General features: G+C 39.7%; 1 protein-coding gene across 11 annotated transcripts in view; it reads left to right on the top strand.

Annotated features, from left to right (window-relative positions):
• The window catches only part of CCDC175 (coiled-coil domain containing 175), a 72,225-nt gene that overhangs the window by 37,455 nt on the left and 16,354 nt on the right, over window positions 1-18,416 (top strand). For all 11 annotated transcript variants that reach the window (XM_081509687.1, XM_081509689.1, XM_081509695.1 and 8 more), the window contains 6 exons: window positions 638-709; window positions 3,136-3,271; window positions 3,804-3,935; window positions 8,972-9,110; window positions 12,205-12,284; window positions 17,748-17,900. In XM_081509687.1, coding sequence (XP_081365813.1) covers window positions 638-709; window positions 3,136-3,271; window positions 3,804-3,935; window positions 8,972-9,110; window positions 12,205-12,284; window positions 17,748-17,900 — 712 coding nt within the window. The remainder of the gene's footprint in view (window positions 1-637; window positions 710-3,135; window positions 3,272-3,803; window positions 3,936-8,971; window positions 9,111-12,204; window positions 12,285-17,747; window positions 17,901-18,416) is intronic.

Here is an 18,416-nt window from a genome sequence, read left to right as displayed (position 1 = left end):
CAGGGGATCTTCCCTGACCCAGGGATTGAACCCGAGTCTCTGCATTGCAGGCAGATTCTTTACCATCTGAGCTACCAGGGAAGCCCCCTATACCCGTGTATAATGTCTAAATTATACATTGCAGCAAATCAGAACTCAATCTAAAATTGAGAGTTCCTCGCCAATTTATTGACCTAAACCCTTCCTATGTCATAGGGTCATTTCCCTTCGTGTCCTCTGTATGCAATAAGTTTGCCTTAGTCCCAAGCGTCCTGACTAGCTGCTCCTTTCCTCTGTGTGTTTGCAAATGATGATGTCGTTTCCTTGGCGAGATACCACCTCCATGTTCTTCCCTCTATTAAACATTATTCTCTAATAACCTGTCCTCAACTGCCTCACCAAAATCTGTTCTTCCTTATTCTTGGCTTCAAAACTTGCAAAATCAGTCTGTACTGGCCAAAAAATTGTAATTGTCTTTCCATTAGTCTGGCACTAAAATCTTTAGTTGCGCTGGTTTGTTTTATCTCCCAATTAGATGGTAGCCTTATTGTGCTACCACAATAAGTTTGAATTATTGTGAAGAATTATACATTAAATCTATTATACATTTAACAGCTCCCAAAAATGCAAAATCCAATATGTTTTTCTTATTTTTTAGAGCAACAAAGGAAGTATATCGGAAACAAATAAAAATCCTGAATGAGAACATGGAAAGAGAAACTCAGAGATGGTAAAAAAAAAAATCTTATTTACATCATAAATACTGTCAATCAGTTCAGTTCAGTTGCTCAGTCGTGTTCAACTCTTTGCGATCCCATGAATCACAGCACGCCAGGCCTCCCTGTCCATCACCAACTCCCGGAGTCTACCCAAACCCATGTCCATCGAGTCGGTGATGCCATCCAGCCATCTCATCCTCCATCGTCCCCTTCTCCTCCTGCCCCCAATCCTTCCCAGAATTAGGGTCTTTTCCAATGAGTCAACTCTTCGCATGAGGTGGCCAAAGTATTGGAGTTTCAGCTTCAACATCAGTCCTTCCAATGAACACCCAGGACTGATCTCCTTTAGGATGGACTGGTTGGATCTTCTGGCAGTCCAAGGGACCCTCAAGAGTCTTCTCCAACACCACAGTTCAAAAGCATCAATTCTTTGGCGCTCAGCTTTCTTCACTGTCCAACTCTCACATCCATACATGACCACTGGAAAAACCATAGCCTTGACTAGACGGACCTTTGTTGGCAGAGTAATGTCTCTGCTTTTCAATATGCTGTCTAGGTTGGTCATAACCTTCCTTCCAAAGAGTAAGCGTCTTTTAATTTCATGGCTGCAATCACCATCAGCAGTGATTTTGGAGCCCCCAAAAATAAAGTCTGACACTGTTCCCACTGTTTCCCCATCTATTTCCCATGAGGTGATGGGACCAGATGCCATGATCTTAGTTTTCTGAATGTTGAGCTTTAAGCCAACTTTTTCACTCTCCTCTTTCACTTTCATCAAGAGGCTCTTTAGTTCTTCTTCTCTTTCTGCCATAAGGGTGGTGTCATCCGCATATCTGAGGTTATTGATATTTCTCCTGGCAATCTTGATTCCAGCTTGTGTTTCTTTCAGCCCAGCATTTCTCATGATGTACTCTGCATATAAGTTAAATAAGCAGGGTGACAATATACAACCTTGACGTACTCCTTTTCCTATTTGGAACCAGTCTGTTGTTCCATGTCCAGTTCTAACTGTTGCTTCCTGACCTGCATACAGGTTTCTCAAGAGGCAGGTCAGGTGGTCTGGTATTCCCATCTCTTTCAGAATTTTCCACAGTTTATTGTGATCCACACAGTCAGAGGCTTTGGCATAGTCAATAAAGCAGAAGTAGATGTTTTCCTGGAACTCTCTTGCTTTTTCAATGATCCAGCAGATGTTGGCAATTTGATCTCTGGTTCCTCTGCCTTTTCTAAAACCAGCTTGAACATCTGGAAGTTCACGGTTCACATATTGCTGAAGCCTGGCTTGGAGAATTTTGAGCATTACTTTACTAGTGTGTGAGATGAGTGCAATTGTGCAGTAGTTTGAGCATTCTTTGGCATTGCCCTTCTTTGGGATTGGAATGAAAACTGACCTTTTCCAGTCCTGTGGCCACTGCTGAGTTTTCCAGATTTGCTGGCATATTGAGCCCCAAAGTTAGAAGAAATCAGAGTGCTTGTTGGTTGCTAGAGTCCATAGAAGTTATTTCCTGCAAAATTAAATTGTATGAGTTCTCTTGGATCTAGATGTGTTTGTTAGTTTGATATTTTGTTCACTGAACAGAAACAAAGTTTTTCATTCCAATCATGTGAAGTCACCAGAGTATAATTGTCAAGATTTGTAACAGTGAGTCTTGCTCATCCAGGCGCCTATGTGGACCAGTAAGGAAGGTGATGTGAAGGGACAGAGGAGAATGGTTAAGCACACAGGCTCAGCAGATGGACTACTTTGGTTGTTTTGCCTCTTGTTAGCTCTATGACCAGGGCTGAGTTATTTAATCTCTCTCTGCTCCCATCCCTATAAAGTGAGGAATGATAGTAGTCCCCACCTTGTAAGATTGCGTGAATGATAAAAGAGATGATCTATGGGAAGTGTATATAGCCCAGTGCCCAGCACCTAGAAAACACCCGCAGAAACTTAGATATATTTTATTGTTGTTGTCATTGTTATTATACTATTTATAAGACTCTAGTTGCACATTTTTACTCTTCTCTAGTTATCTTTTTTATGTTATGGTGGAAAGAAAAATTTGAGAATTCAGAACCTTGAGACTTCTTACTAGCACTTTGAGTAATTTAGGTAATTCCTTTACCATTTCTGTCTGGGACTCCTCTTTTTTCATCAACCCCTGAGCCTTCCCCATTTCTATCCTTTTCCTAGAGGAGGTAAGCTAAAAGTGTGGTTTGTCCATGGTCCTGCTGGATGTACTGACACAACTTCATGGGAAGCAGCTTGCAGAGATGGCATTTGAGCAGTTAATGTTTTGTCTTATTTTTTCAGCTAATGTGCCTAGTCTGCATCATCAATAGCACAGATAATTTTGTATGATCATAATACGATTTGTTTTGTTTTGAGTTCCTTTATCTTTTCAATGAATTGTGATGTCAATTTGATGATAATTCTTTTTGTTCTCATCTCCAGTATTATAAGTCAGTGGAAAATAGCTTGTTTGCGAAAAAAACATGCACGTTGGATCAAAAATATAAAAGATGAAATACAAGAACTAATAGATAAAATTCAAGAAGCTGAAAGTCGGCGCAGTGAATTAATGGAAGAGGTAAAGGAACCCAAGGAGCTTGTGTTCGCTCCCTATATTGATTGCATATCAGTAATTCTTCAGTATTTCATTATGCTTTACCTTATTGCTGATTTAATGTCTAGAGTAAATTATGTAACTTTCTTAAGAAATGTATCCATTTGCTATGTATTAACTGTAGGAATTTAGCAAAGTAGCAATTCTCTCCAGAATATGATTTTGAAGTATGTAACTGAAACTTGAGGACAGTGTTTAGGGAAACTGTCTCTAAAAATAAAGGGACTAAACATCATTTATTTAGCTCCTATATTTATCCTCTGCCTACCCTCCAGCCCCTACTAGTTCCATGCCCAATTTCCTAATGTCATTTACACATGTTGTTTGGTGAGAAATTAATCTTTGAAGGGAAAAAACATCCCCCGCTCACCAGTAGTTACTGAGACAAATTAGCCAAATGTCATGCACAAAGATATTAATTTATCTGGCTGTTTGAAAATATAATACTGACTGCTACAAGACAGATGATAAATTCTCATTTTTTCCCCCTAATTAGACCAGTATTAGAAAAAACGAAATCAGCGAGTTTTTGGCGCATATTGAACAACTTACATTAGAATTAAAACAAGAGGAGGAGGCATTTATTATCAAAGAAAAAAAGTTAATTCAAGAATTAAGCAAGTTTGAAGTAAGTTTTATTTTATATCTAAGAACAGTTTTACGTGGCTGTATGAAGGGGAGGGTATATTTCATGCTATTCAGTTAGTGAAAGTGAAAGTTGCTCAGTTGTGTCTGACTCTTTGCGACCCTATGGACTATACAGTCCATGGAATTCTCCAGGGCAGAATACTGGAGTAGGTAGCCTTTCCCTTCTCCAGGGTACCTTCCCAACTATTCAGTTAAATGTAAAGTAAATCTTCTAGTTTGAACAAGACTACAATTAAATTCTGAATATTTCTTCTTTTCCTAAAAAAGAAATAGAGCAACAAGAAATATTTTTAGTTAAAAAAAATATCACACACTCCAAGTTATGTAGAAGTGCTGGCAAAAATCCATGGAGATAAGGTGGAGTGTTGGAGAAAATCATGCAGAGATGAAAGAGGAGACAGTGGGGAAGAGGAATGAAGGGTGAGGGAGACCAAGAAGGCCAATCTCAGACGTTCTCCTTAGAGAGAGGGCATGGTACTCACTTGGAAACTGCCAGGGGCTGCCCTGGGAGAGAATAGAACATGGATGCTGGAGAGAAAGACCAGCAGGGCAGAGAGTAGAAACACAACAGAAAACAAAAACCTTTTCAAGGTGATGGTGTTACCTTGACAGGCAACGGCATGTTTCTTGGAGACCACCATTAATAAAGTAGCTGAGAAGGAAAGAGATGGTAATAGAAAGCTTCTTGAACTTGATTCAGTTTGAAGAGAGGGGAAAAGGCCTGGCTACCCCAAAGAGGAACTTTATTTGAAGGCAGCCGTGCCTTGCTGTAGCAAGGGAGTAGGCAGTCCTTACATTTCAAAGTTTGGATCTTTCCCTGATCCAAGCCCACTCTCTGCGCTCGACCGTGGACACACACACTCTGCCATGTCCTGCAGAAACCCTCTGCAGATAACTGGTCCCAGAAAAAGTCAATTCTAGAAACAGATAAATCTTCTGCACAAAAATACTATGAGAAAAACCAGGTGAAGGGGGAGTGAAACTTTCATAAAACGAAGAACACTCAAAAAATTGTTCTGGAACAGTTGAAAACTATGATTCAACATTCATCTGTGAATTTAGAAAAAAGTTCATAGAGGTGCCAAGGAAGACTAGCAGTATGGCAATACAGGAACTCAGGGAAGAGACGTCAGAAGGGGATGGCCAGAAATAGCAAGAGGGGAAATGGAAACTGGCACAACTCAGGGAACAAACAAGGGAAGGAAATCATTGCACTAACGCATACAAAATCAGAAGGGACAGAAGGAAGCAGCAGCAAGGTGGAAAGCATTTCTCCACTGGTCGTAGCATGTCTAGGTGCTCAGTATCCTTCTAAATTTTGAAAAACAGAAATTTTTAAAAGTGGGGGAGAAACAGATAAGAGCTTTGTCCTTATGAAACATTCCATTGGGGTGGGGGGTGATTGAAAATAAATAGTAGAACATGTGATATTTTCAATGGCAATAAATGCTATAGAGAAAATAAAAACAGGAAAGTAGACTAGGGTGAGTGTATGTAATGCAATCTGTGTACCATTTTAAACAGGGAGTCAGAGAAGGGTACAGCCCTGAAGGATATGAGGAAGTGTGATGTGCAGACATTTGGAGAAGGTAGCTCCAGACAGAGGACATGCTGAGCCTGAAGGTTCTGAGACAGGACTTTCTATTTGAGGGATGACAGGGAGGCAGCGTGGCTGCAGCAGAATAGGGGAGAATGCCAGCCGGGCGGGGTCTCATCTTCCAGAAGCAGATGCTGACATGGAATTAGGAGTTCAAAGGTTTATTAGGGTGTAATGCCTATGAAAGGACTAGGAAGGGGCCACTATGTAGGCTGCAAACTCTCTCTGGGGAGCTCCAAAGCAAGGATTGTCCATAGGAAGAGGCCTGCCTTGGGCAGAAATGGCCTCACTCTTGTACTATCTCCTTGCTCACACAGTTAGTTGGAGGCCACTGAAGAACATGGTCTTGGCTAGATAGCCAAGGTCACTCTGAAGGAGCCAGCCACCCTGGAGGCTGTCAGCTAGCCACTTTCCTTGCCACAGGGCAGTGAATTCTTCCTTGAGGGGAGATCTAAAAGGGGCAACTCCAGGCCTGGCCCTCATTGTAGGTCCTCGTGAATACATTTTGCTCTGCATGTGCTGGAAAGCCATGGGAAGGTTCTGAGTGAAGATTATTTATTTTGAAATAACATGGCTTTCACTTAAATAGGATCACTCTAAGTGCTATATTGAACAGAATTTAGGAAAGCAGTGGTGGATGCAGGAAGACCAATTAGGAAGTGAGATCAATATGCCAAGTAGCTTGACTTAGAATGGTAACTGAGGGGTGGTCAGAGGTAATCATCACAGATGATTTTTAAAACAGAGATGACAGAGTTTACCCATCATACTTAATGGTAAACCCATGAGGACAGTCAGGAGTAAGACGAGGACACCATTTAACATCGCATTCAAGCTTATACAATGAAATAAGGCAAAATAAATGAATTAGAAGTGTAAGACTGCAATAAGAAAATTTCTGCAGATAGTCTGTTTGCCAGGCTATGTGCCCCCTGCAGGGCTGTGCCTACCTGTGCCTCATTTACACAAAGACGTGGACAGATGGCAGCCTGGGTGCTACTATTATACATCCCTTTTCCCCTTGAAAATCATCATCAATAACCCCAGGCACATTGGAATCCCATTTCTGCCTTTAGTTCAGTTGGCATGAGGAGCCCAAAATTGAGAGGCAGTAACCTCAGATTTTGGTTTATGGGAGTATTATTGTACCCTTGGTGGGATCATTCTCACCAGTAATAAGACCTCTGGATGGACAGAGCCCAAATTCACAGGGAGGGAAAGTGAAATCAGTAGGTTTCATAGTGAGTCTTTCATCACTGGGCTACGTATGCACATGGCTCAGGACCCAGGGAAGCTGAGGGAGGATTTGAATGATCTGAAGAAGCTGCCCGCCTCCAAGAAGCCGAGCCAGCAGGCAAACACCCCCTTGCCTGGGCTGCAGCAGCATCTGGTACCCAGTGCTCTCTCCAAGCGTAAAACAAGAGCCTGGTTTCTTGTTAGGGTGGTGCTGGCAGCCTAACCCTTGTGCAGGCAATGGGAATGAATTAAAGTATGCACATACTTCCTTATGTGAGGAAGGCAGCCATTGTTAGGCCATTCTTTTTTTAGAGGACATAGTATAGGTAATACATGATTGAATTTCTGAACAGTGCAGCCTGGAGAAATTTACTCCTGATTCTACATTGTAATAATTTTACATTATGGTGTTTTATGTTGTTTTTGTGTTTCTGTATTATTCATAAGGATTCTAATGACAATATGGAAGGGGACCTATTAGGCCATTAAATCACTATATTATTGTAATTAGGGCAAGCAAGGTGCTCTATCAAAAAGAGGCCAAAATACAGTGAACATAAGCAAGATGTTCACTGAAGGGTTAACAATCCTCTGTCTTTTATTGGGAAATTGATTTTGGCTTAACTTTCTGGTTCCTTCCCTTGGTAAGCTGATAAAGATGGATTATCAGTGGTATTATCAGGCAACATTGCTTGTGCAGAACAACACTTTATTGGTGTGCTGCATCTTGACCAGGAGAATAACTAATGGGAAACCAGAGCATTGGGCTTTACTGGATTTGGTGCCTCTTTTAAAGGGGCATGTCTCTGGTATGGACCTGGAAGGTATGCCCAAGAGATGTTGGCTCCAATTTGAATATGAGGCTTCTAAGCCAGGGAGGTCTTCACATCCACCCGTGTGGGACTCTTTCTCTTGGGCTGAGTTATCACCTTGGTGGGGTCAATGGACATTAGCCTCTGGTTGGCTGTGTTGAAAGGGCACCTCCCGTTGGGGAAACAGGTCTGATGTTGCTAGCATTTAGGTTTCTTTTAAATTATGTGTGTGTTCAACTTAGATAAAAATAAAAAATAAAAGTAAACTGGGTCAGGTGTGGCCTGTTTAAATCTTAAGTCTTATATCTAGTTAAGAAGCCCCTGACATGGTCATTACAGAAGAGAGATTTTTATTTCTCTTCCCTGGTACAGGCTGAAGGGAGGGGGTTGAGGGCTGGAAAGGCAGCTCTGCCATCCTCAGCATGAGGCTAACATCTGTGGGTCCAAGTGTCAGCTTCCATTCTCATCCTCTTCCAGCAAGGGGAAGGAGAAAGGACCCAGGAGGCATACACTTCTTTCTTCCTGTTTTAGGGGCAGGACCCAGAAATGGCATACCCCACTTCTGCTCACAAACTCACTGGTCACACCCATCTGGAAATCACTCTCGTTGACAGCCATCTGCTCAGCTAAAACTCAGGGGTCCTGACACTACAGGACAGAAGCGTGGATAGTACATGTCAGTTGGCTTTCTTTGCCTTAGTCATTAGTTTAAGTCCACCCTGACTTTCTAAGAGAGACTCAATTATATTCCATTTGAAACTAAATAAAACCTGAGTTTCAATAAGTAAGCAGGCATTTTCATGTTTTGCTTTGGGCACTTTTAACCCATTTATTGTAGTATTATATCCATTTATTTCTGCCCCCTCCCCATTTCTTACTTACAACCACATTTCTTAGAGCTGGCATAAGTTTTGTTTTATTGTGCCTGTGCTTAGTCCCTCAGTTGTGACTGACTCTTTGAGACCCCATGAACTGTAGCACCCCAGGCTTCTCTGTCCATGGGATTCTCCAGGCAAGAATACTGGAGTGGGGTGCCATGCCCTCCTCCAGGTTTCATAAAGTATGATCAATCAAAAGAAAGTTTCTCAAATATGTTTTAGGGAACATATAAGGTAACAGCAATAGAACCATAGCAGTCTTTGGAGAGCCCAGCAAATTTAATCTCCTAACATTATAGATTGCCAGAGAGTCAGTGAGTCAGCAAACAAATATTTATTAAATATCTAGTGTGTGCCAGGTATCTTTCTATGCAACTTAAGATAAGAGGTGTCCAAGACAGAATTTTCCACATCAATGAACTTACCTTCTACTCTAGAATATTGTGTGAATTCTCCATAATCATACCTCACAATCAGCTTTCTGTCTTTCAAGCAAAGATTCGTTGAAGAAGAGCAAATTAGCAAAGAAAAGGAAGTTGAGTTAGTCGAGTGTCTTCCACACCTTCAGGTGGCAGAAGAAGAATTCACGGACAAAAACAGAAAATTTCAAAAGCTCATTGAAACTGTTACAGGTAGATATGAAGTACTTAGTAATTGACTTCAAGCCCAGGTACGGATTTCACTGTTGTCTGCTAACACAAGGTGGGTCATTCATCACAAGCCAATAGTGAAATTCTCTCAAGCTTTTTCCATTATCTTTAATTCTCCCTTCTCTAGTTTTTACCTCTTCTAGTTTCCTCTTCTCCACACCACAATCTTACTGTTAACTCTTGTCAAATTTTTCTTCTTCTCTTTTAAAGACTGTTTAAAACTAAGAATTAGTAACAACTATATTATATAGTTTCTGTCTGTACTTGGTTAAGGTGGAACCAATTTCTTTATCTTCTACCATGTGGAAAATGTCTTATGTTTCTTAACATAAGTTTACAAATTATATCTTTTTCCAGTTATGACTTTAACCATTTATTTTGCTAATCTAACCCTAAGGCAGAGATAGATAAGAACTTGTCTCAGATCTGGGGGCTTCATACAGGATATGAAATATGTCTGAAAGCATGTTTTGTGTTTTAGTGGATGGCACAGCCATGTATGTGTTTAATATAAAAAGCAATTATTCTCCCCAAAAAGTTGGCTGTGGTAATCTAACCCTGAACCCAAAAGTTCACAGATCTAGAACCATCCTAGAGGTGTAACTCTTGTCTTGAATCTGGGGAATGAAGGGTCATTATGCAAGAATTTAGGTTATTAAGCAGAACAACTTCCAGCATTTCTATCTTCTAGATAATAGAAGAAATGCCATTGGAATCAGGAGGCCAGGACCAAAATTACAGAAAGTACTGGAATGGGAGTAAAAAATGTGCACTGTGGTGGGACTGACCAGCTGGTAAAGATGACTATGGGGATAGGAATTAAAATGGTGTGTCAAAACAGGGCAGTCACATGGAAGCCCATATGCTGAAATGTGAAATAGATATTCAAAGTGAATAATGGTAATTGTCAAAGAGGGTGGATTTTTAAGAATATAAGTGCCTAGGTAATTGGTCTGGTTCCCAGTCCTCAGTTGGTTTCCACTTTTGGCAGGTTTTCATTTGGTTAACCCAGTTAAGTTTTCTTCATCTTTACCACTTCTACCAAGACTTATAATGTGTATATATTCTGTTGCCAGATATCTACTTTTCCAGCTTTCCTCCATCCCTTCTTGCACTGGGTGGAGGATATAAGAAACACTATGAGTATAAAAGTAAGCAATATATTGCAGTATACTGCAAGGACTGATTCTCTTAAGTCAAAGCAAAGGGGTAAAATACTGAAGAAAGTAGAAGAAGGGAAGGCAGGAGAAAAGAAGGAAAGGGGACATAAGAGCAATGTGCTTCAGATAGTAGGAACTAAACCTTTTAGTCCTTTACTCATAAATAGGATTAGACAGTCAAAGATCACAAGACATCTCAGGAAAAAACTCCAACATGAATGACAGAAACTAAAGCAGACAGAAAAAGAGAACTTGGTAGAAACATGGACAACACAAAGAACATAATATGAATTCTCAGGGAGTACATATTCTCTCTATATCATTATATATAATGCACATATATTCTCTATTTATTGCAGAGAATATATATTCTCTCTATTATAGAAAATACATCTTAAAGGTGTATTCTTAGAGAAATAAAATAAGATATTTCATTTATGAAAAAACAAGATGCTTAAAAGAACAGAGACCATGAAAGAGTTAGTAGAAATAAAAAATATAACAACTAAAATTTTAGAACTCAATAAGAGGATTATAAAAAAGTCCAGAAGATTTCTCCAAAAATAGAACAAAAGCAAGGAGATAACAGGGTAAAGGGTAAGGAAATTATAAAACTATTCTGAGATGTCAAATATCTAACAGGAAAGACAGAGAAAAATGGAAAGTATAAAGTTATCAATAAAATATTACAAACGTATTTCTCAGAATTGGACAATATGAATTTCCTATTTGAAAGGGCCTATCAGATTCCCTGTACAATATGTGAAAGAAAAGACACTAACTAAGCCACCTCACTGGATTTCAGGAGCAAAAAAAAAAAAGAGAGAGAAGATTGTAAAGGCTTCTAGAGAGAAAAAGCAGATTTTACACAAAAGATTAGGTACCAGAATGGTTTAAGACTTCTTAGCATCAATATAACAGTAGAATTTAGAAGACATTGGCTTCAAAATTTTGAGAGAAAAAAATTTCCTACATTAGATACCCATCTGAACTATCAGTCAACTAGAGATGTAGAATAGAGATATATTTAGATATCTAAGATCTCATCTACTGTGTCTCAGGAAGCTACACAAAATTCGCTTCAACAAATAGAAGAAATAAGTTAAGAGAAAGAAGAGGATGTGAGATTCAAAAAGCAGGAGGTCTAACTTGAGAGAGATGCAAGGGGAAGTCCCAGGAGGTCAGCTTTGTAGTAAGGACTAAAGAAAAAAGTACGGAAGACAGCGGGGGAGAGAAGGAGAGTGGAACTGATGGACTACCTAACGTGTTTGACCACAGGGGAAGTAATTTTCAGAAAGGTTTTACAATTCTAGAATAGATTTTGGTGTGAGTTAATGATATATACATGGAAAACGAAGCAATTTTTTTTTAAAAAGTGAGGTAATTTTTAACCCCAGGAAAAACAAACAAACAAAAACTATACAAGAAAAGACATATAGTCATACTGTACCATTTGTCTCATCAGTGAATAAACTTTGCATTGTCATAGTGATCTGAACAGTTGGAATTTATTTAAGCAAAATCTGTAATTAATGAGGAGGTTACAGGAAGGAAACGTGGAGGCTGTGAGTGTTCACAGGAGATGTGATGATGGGAGTAAGTGTCTATGTCCTCCTCTACTATATCAGGAAGTAAGTGGGAAAAAATTTAAGAAAGAAAAGGAAAAAAAATTTTATAGAGAAAAAATTTTTCAGAAAGAAAATTTTAAAGGAAGAGGAAAAAGTAAAAATGAGTTAAAAATGATTGATCCTGAAGAGTCAAACACAGGGGTGGAAGCAGCATTGGGGAGCACCTGACCTCTGATTTTGCTCATAAGCCTTAAAATAGTATTTGGCTTTTAAAACCAGGCATATGTCTTATTTTCTTTTATTTAAAGAACACTGTGAGTAGTTATTTTTTTCTCTCTTTTTTTATAGCACAAAAGGATGAACAAAATTTACTGAATAATAATATTTCTCAATTTACAAGAGACTTTATAAGATACATTAACAACACGGTAAAGGATCAATATATTCATTCTTTTTTTCTTTTATTAGAATATTGGTATGCATAGACAATAGTACTTACCTAGGACCACTAGAGTTTTCAAGAAAGTCACATTGTTTAAACTTACCCTATTAAACCAATGTTTTGAAATTTTTAGTCACAGCATACACACTTGTATATAGACACACGTGTGTATATATATGTGTGTGTGTGTGTGTGTGTGTGTGTATATGTATATATATGTTCAGTTCAGTAGCTCAGTGGAGTCCGACTATTTGTGACCCCATGGACTGCCAGGCTTCCCTGTCCATCACCAACTCCCGAAGCCTGCTCAAACTCATGTCCATCGAGTCAGTGAAGCCATCCAGTGATCTCACCCTCTGTCATCCCCTTCACCTCCTGCCTTCAATCTTTCCCAGCATCAGGGTCTTTTCCAATGAGTCAGTTCTTCACATCAGGTGGCCAAAGTATTGGAGTTTCAGCTTCAGCATCAGTCCTTCCAATGAATATTCGGGGCTGATTTCCTTTAGGATTGCCTTGTTTTGATCTCCTTGCAGTCCAAGGGACTCTCAAGAGTCCAACACCACAGTTCAAAAGCATCAATTCTTTGGCACTCAGCTTTTTTTATAGTCCAACTCTCACATCCATACATGACTACTGGAAAAACCATAGCTTTGACTAGATGGATCTTTGTTGGCAAAGTAATGTCTCTGCTTTTTAATATGCTGTCTAGGTTAGTCATAGCTTTTCTTACAAGGAGCAAGCATCTTTTAATTTCATGGCTGCAGTCACCATCTGCAGTGATTTTTGGAGCCCCCCAAAATAAAGTCTCTCACTGTTTCCATTGTTTCCTCATCTATTTGCTATGAAGTGATTAGACCAGATGCCATGATCTTAGTTTTTTGAATATCGAGTTTTAAGCCAACTTTTTCACTCTCCTCTCTCACTTTCATCAAGAGGCTCTTTAGTTCTTCTTCACTTTCTGCCATAAGGGTGGTGTCTTCTGTGTATCTGAGGTTATTGATATTTCCCCCAGCAATCTTGATTCCAGATTGTGCTTCATCCAGCCTGGCATATCACATGATGTACTCTGCATATAAGTTAAATAAGCAGGGTGACAATGTACAGCCTTGACGTACTCCTTTCCCAATTTGGAACCAGCCCCTTGTTCCATGTCCGGTTCTAACTGTTGCTTCTTGACCTGCATAAATATTTCTCAGGAGGCAGGTAAGGTCGTCTGATATTACCATCTCTTTAAGAATTTTCCAGTTTGTTGTGATCCACACAGCCAAAGGTTTAGCATAGTCAATAGAGCAAAAGTAGATGTTTTTCTGGAACTCTCTTCCTTTTTCTATGATCCAATGGTTGTTAGCAATTTGATCTCTGGTTCCTCTGCCTTTTCTAAATCCAGCCTGAACATCTCGAAGTTCACGGTTCATGTACTGTTGAAGCCTGGCTTGGAGGATTTTGAGCATTACTTTGCTAGTATGTGAGATGAGTGTAATTGTGCAGTAGTTTGAACATTCTTTGGCATTGCCTTTCTTAGGGATTGGAATGAAAACTGACCTTTTCCAGTCCTGTGGCCACTGCTGAGTTTTCCAAATTTGCTGGCATATTGAGGGTAGCACTTTCATAGCATCCTCTTTGAGGATTTGAAATAGCTCAACTGGAATTCCATCACCTCCACTTGCTTTGTTCATAGTGATGCTTCCTAAGGCCCACTTGACTTTGCATTCCAGGATGTCTGGTTCTAGGTGAGTGATCACACCATTGTGGTTATCTGGGTCATGAAGATCTGTTTTGTATAGTTCTTCGGTGTATTCTTGCCACCTCTTCTTAATATCTTCTGCTTCTGTTAGGTCCATACCATTTCTGTCCTTTATTGTGTCCATCTTTGCATGAAATGTTCCCTTGGTATCTCTAATAATTTTTCTTGAAGAGCTCTCTAGTCCTTCTCATTCTATTGTTTTCCTCTATTTCTTTCCAGTGATCACTGAGGAAGGCTTTCTTATCTCGCCTTGCTAGTCTTTGGAACTCTGCATTCAGATGGATATTATCTTTCCTTTTCTCCTTTGCCTTTAGCTTCTCTTCTTTTCTCAGCTATTTGTAAGGCCTCCTCAGACAACCATTTTCCATTTTTGCATTTCTTTTTCTTGGGGATGGTCTTGATCACTGCCTCCTGTACAATGTCTTGAACCTCCATCCATAGTTCATCAGGCACTCTGTCTATCAGATCTAATCCCTTGAATCTGTTATTATCACTGTATAATGGTAAGGGATTTGATTTAGGTCATACCTGAATGGTCTAGTGGTTTTCCCTACTTTCTTCAATTTAAGTCTGAATTTGGCAATCAGGAGTTCATGATCTGAGCCACAGTCAGCTCCCCATCTTGTTTTTGCTGACTGTATAGAACTTCTCCATCTTTGGCTGCAAAGAATATAATCAACCTGATTTCAGTATTGACTACCTGGTGATGTCCATGTATAGAGTCATCTTGTGTTATTGGAAGGGTGTTTGCTATGACCAGTGTGTTCTCTTGGCCAAACTCAAAGATGAAAAGGACATCTTTTTTGGCTGTTAATTCTAGAAGGTCTTGTAGGTCTTCAAAGAATGGTTCAGCTTCAGCTTCTTCAGCTTTACTGGTCGGGGAATAGACTTGGATTACTGTGATATTGAATGGTATGCCTTGGAAACAGACAGAGATCATTCTGTTGTTTTTGAGAATGCACCCAAGTACAGCATTTCAGACTTTTTCATTGACTATGATGGCTACTCCATTTCTTCTAAGGGATTCTTACCCACAGAAGTAGATACAATGATCATCTGAATTAAATTCACTCATTCCAGTCCATTTTAGTTCAGTTCAGTTCAGTCACTCAGTCATGTCTGACTCTGTGACCCCTTGGACTGCAGCATGCCAGGCTTCCCTGTCCATCACCAACTCCTGGAGCCTGCTCAAACTCATGTCTATTGAGTTGGTGATGCCATCCAACCATCTCATCCTCTGTCATCCCCTTCTCCTCCTGCCTTCAATCTTTCTCAGCATCAGGGTCTTTTCCCATGAGCCAGTTCACTGATTCCTAAAATGTCTGTGGTTACTCTTGCCATCTCCTGTTTGACCACTTCAAATTTACCTTGATTCATGGACCTAACATTCCAGTTTCCTATGCAATATTGTTCTTTACAACTTTGGACTTTACTGCCATCACCAGTCACATCCACAACTGGGCATTGTTTTCACTTTGGCTCCATCACTTCATTCTTTCTGGAGTTATTTCTCCACTCTTCTACAGTAGCATATTGGGCACCTACCAACCTGGGGAGTTCATCTTTCAGTGTCATATCTTTTTGCCTTTTCATGCTGTTCATGGAGTTCTCAGGGCAAGAATACTGAAGTGGTTTGCCATTCCCTTCTCCGGAGGGCCACATTTTGTTGGTACTGTCCACCATGACCCGTCCATCTTGGGTGGCCCTACATGGCGTGACTCATAGTTTCATTGAATTAGACAAGGCTGTGGTCCATGTGATCAGTTTGATTAGCTTTCTATGATTGTGGTTTTCATTCTGTCTGCCCTCTGAAGGATAAGGATAAGAGGCTTCCTGATGGGAGAGACTGACTGTGGGGGAAATTTGGTCTTATTCTGATGTGTGGGGCCATGCTCAGTACAACTTTAATCCAATTTTCTGTTGATGGGTGAGACTGTGTTCTCTCCCTGTTGTTTGACCTGAGACCAAACATTGGCAGAGGTAGTGAAGATAATGGCAACATCCTTCAAAAGGTCCTGTGCACACAGTGCCACACTCAGTGCCCCTTACCTTGAAGCAGGCCATCGCTGACCCACGCCTCTGCTGGAGACATATATATACATATATATATGTATGTATACATATATACACGTGTGTATGTGTGTGTGTATGTGTAGAGGGAGAGAGATCAGCTTTAAAAGCAATTAACGTGTAACCTGTTACCGCTGGAAAATCACTCACTGGGGGAGGGTTCATTTTCCTTACTTAAAAGGTGCCATGCATGCTAAATTGCAATAGTTGTGTCTGACAATTTTGTGACCCAAGGGCTATAGCCCACCAGGCTCCTCTGTCCATGGACGTTCTCCAGAAAGAATACTGGAGTGGGTTGCCATGCCCTTCTCCAGGGGATCTTCCTGACCCAGGGATTGAACCTGTGTCTCCTGCATTGCAGGCAGATTCTTTGTCACCGAGCACCTGGGAAGCTCTATTTAAAAAGTAGAGATTGGATTATGCTTTCTAAGCTTCTTTTCATATCTGTTATTCTGGTAAATTCCTATGAAGACAAGGATTATGGGCAAAGGTTGTAGGGGTTAGGAGAGTGAATGCAACAGGAGCAGGTAAATAGGTGTTTACTACCTTTTAACATCTTATAATCAATAGTTAGTGATAAACATATGTATGTAGAGTTGATTAAACATAAAATATATTCTTTGAGATTCACTGATATCAAAAGTAACTTTTAATGTGTTATGGAAATAGAAAAATATGAAGGGGAAAATTACGAGTATACTACATATATGAGCTTCCCCATTGGCTCAGCGGTAAAGAATCTGCCTGCCAGTGCAGGAGACACAGGAAATTCGAGTTCAATATCTGGGTTAGGAAGATCCCCTGCAGAAGGAAATGGCAACCCACTCCAGTATATGGCGTGGGAAATTCCATGGACAGAGGAGCCTGATGGGCTACAGTCCATGGGATTGCAAAAAAGTCAGACACCACTTAGTGACTAAACCACCAACAGAACAACATAATATATATATAATTCTATTATCCTAATAGGATGCTGCTAGGGACAATTATACAATATACAAAGATTATGTGATTTATAACAGTATAATAATTTAAAACTAACTAGAGAATTCAGAAAAATCCATAAAATAATATTCTTTGAGAAATATCAAATATCAAATCCTCCCTGAAAGAGCCTCAATAAATTCTACTCCCTTCTTCCCCATTTTGCAAGGCAGTTGTTTATATATCAAGATATATTCTATTTTGTGAAGTTGTCTCAATAGCTTGACTTTGGCTCTTAACTTGGGATCTGTAGACTTGCTTCCCAGAGTCTATTAGCTTTGGAGTTAATATAAAGTTTTTCAGGGGAAGATGTTCATAGCCTCTGTTGATGGTCATGGAATTATAGTCGGCCTTTAGCAATATAGGTTTGAATTGCATGTGTCCATATATTTGTGAATTATTTTATTCAATGAATGCACTACACGGTCTGTGGTTGGTTCAATCAGGAGATGTGAAACTGGTAATAGAGTACCAATTGTAAAGTTATACCCAGATTTTTGACTGGGCAGGGGTTGGTGCCCCTCACTCCCACATTGTTCAAGGGTCAGCTGTAATTAGAACCCTTCTCTGAATGTGGTGCAGGCAACTTAATACACTGGTGCCCTGCTCGTTGAACTCTATAAGGTAATTGTGGATTTTATGTTTGAGCAGAAGAAAGTGAAGCAGGAGTTGAAACAGTTAAGAGAGCATGAAAGCTATAAAACCAAAGCTCATTTTGAAATTCTAAAAAGCTTAGAAAATGAAATCTATTTACATGACCTAAAAGCGGATGCTTTGCTCCTGGAAAATAAAAGATTGAAAAAGGTAAGTTCAAGAGCACTTTACTTTGTACAATGGTCATGGTTGATTTCCGTATCTGTACTAGTTGTGAAAGAAAAGGAGAGAATAACTCTTGAAACTTTCTAAGTGAAACTTAAAGTACACAGAGTTCAGTTCAGTTCAGTTCACAGAGAGAAGTGCCCAAATCATACACAGCTTAATGAACACACTGAATAGCCAACACCTAGATCAAGAAACAAAGCATCCATCAACAGAATCCAGATACTGTCTTCTCTGTCTTCTACGGGCCTTCTTGTCATTGACCTTCCCACAATATACTATATCATATACTATACTATCCCACAATATGTGATACTGACTTTTAACACCATAGACGAGTTCTGCCTGTTTTTGAACATTATATGTATGGAAGGATACAGTACATACTCTTTTGCCCAAAATTATGTTTCCCAGGTTCCTTATCATTGAGTGAAGTTATGGTTCATTCATCCTTAGTTCTGTATTGTATTGTACGGTTTGTATATATTGTATCCCATCGTA

Source organism: Giraffa tippelskirchi, chromosome 7 (genome assembly GCF_054371585.1).
Source record: "Giraffa tippelskirchi isolate mGirTip1 chromosome 7, T2T-mGirTip1v1.2.pri, whole genome shotgun sequence".
Lineage (NCBI taxonomy): Eukaryota > Metazoa > Chordata > Mammalia > Artiodactyla > Giraffidae > Giraffa > Giraffa tippelskirchi.
This window is presented reverse-complemented; position numbering and strand designations above follow the sequence as displayed.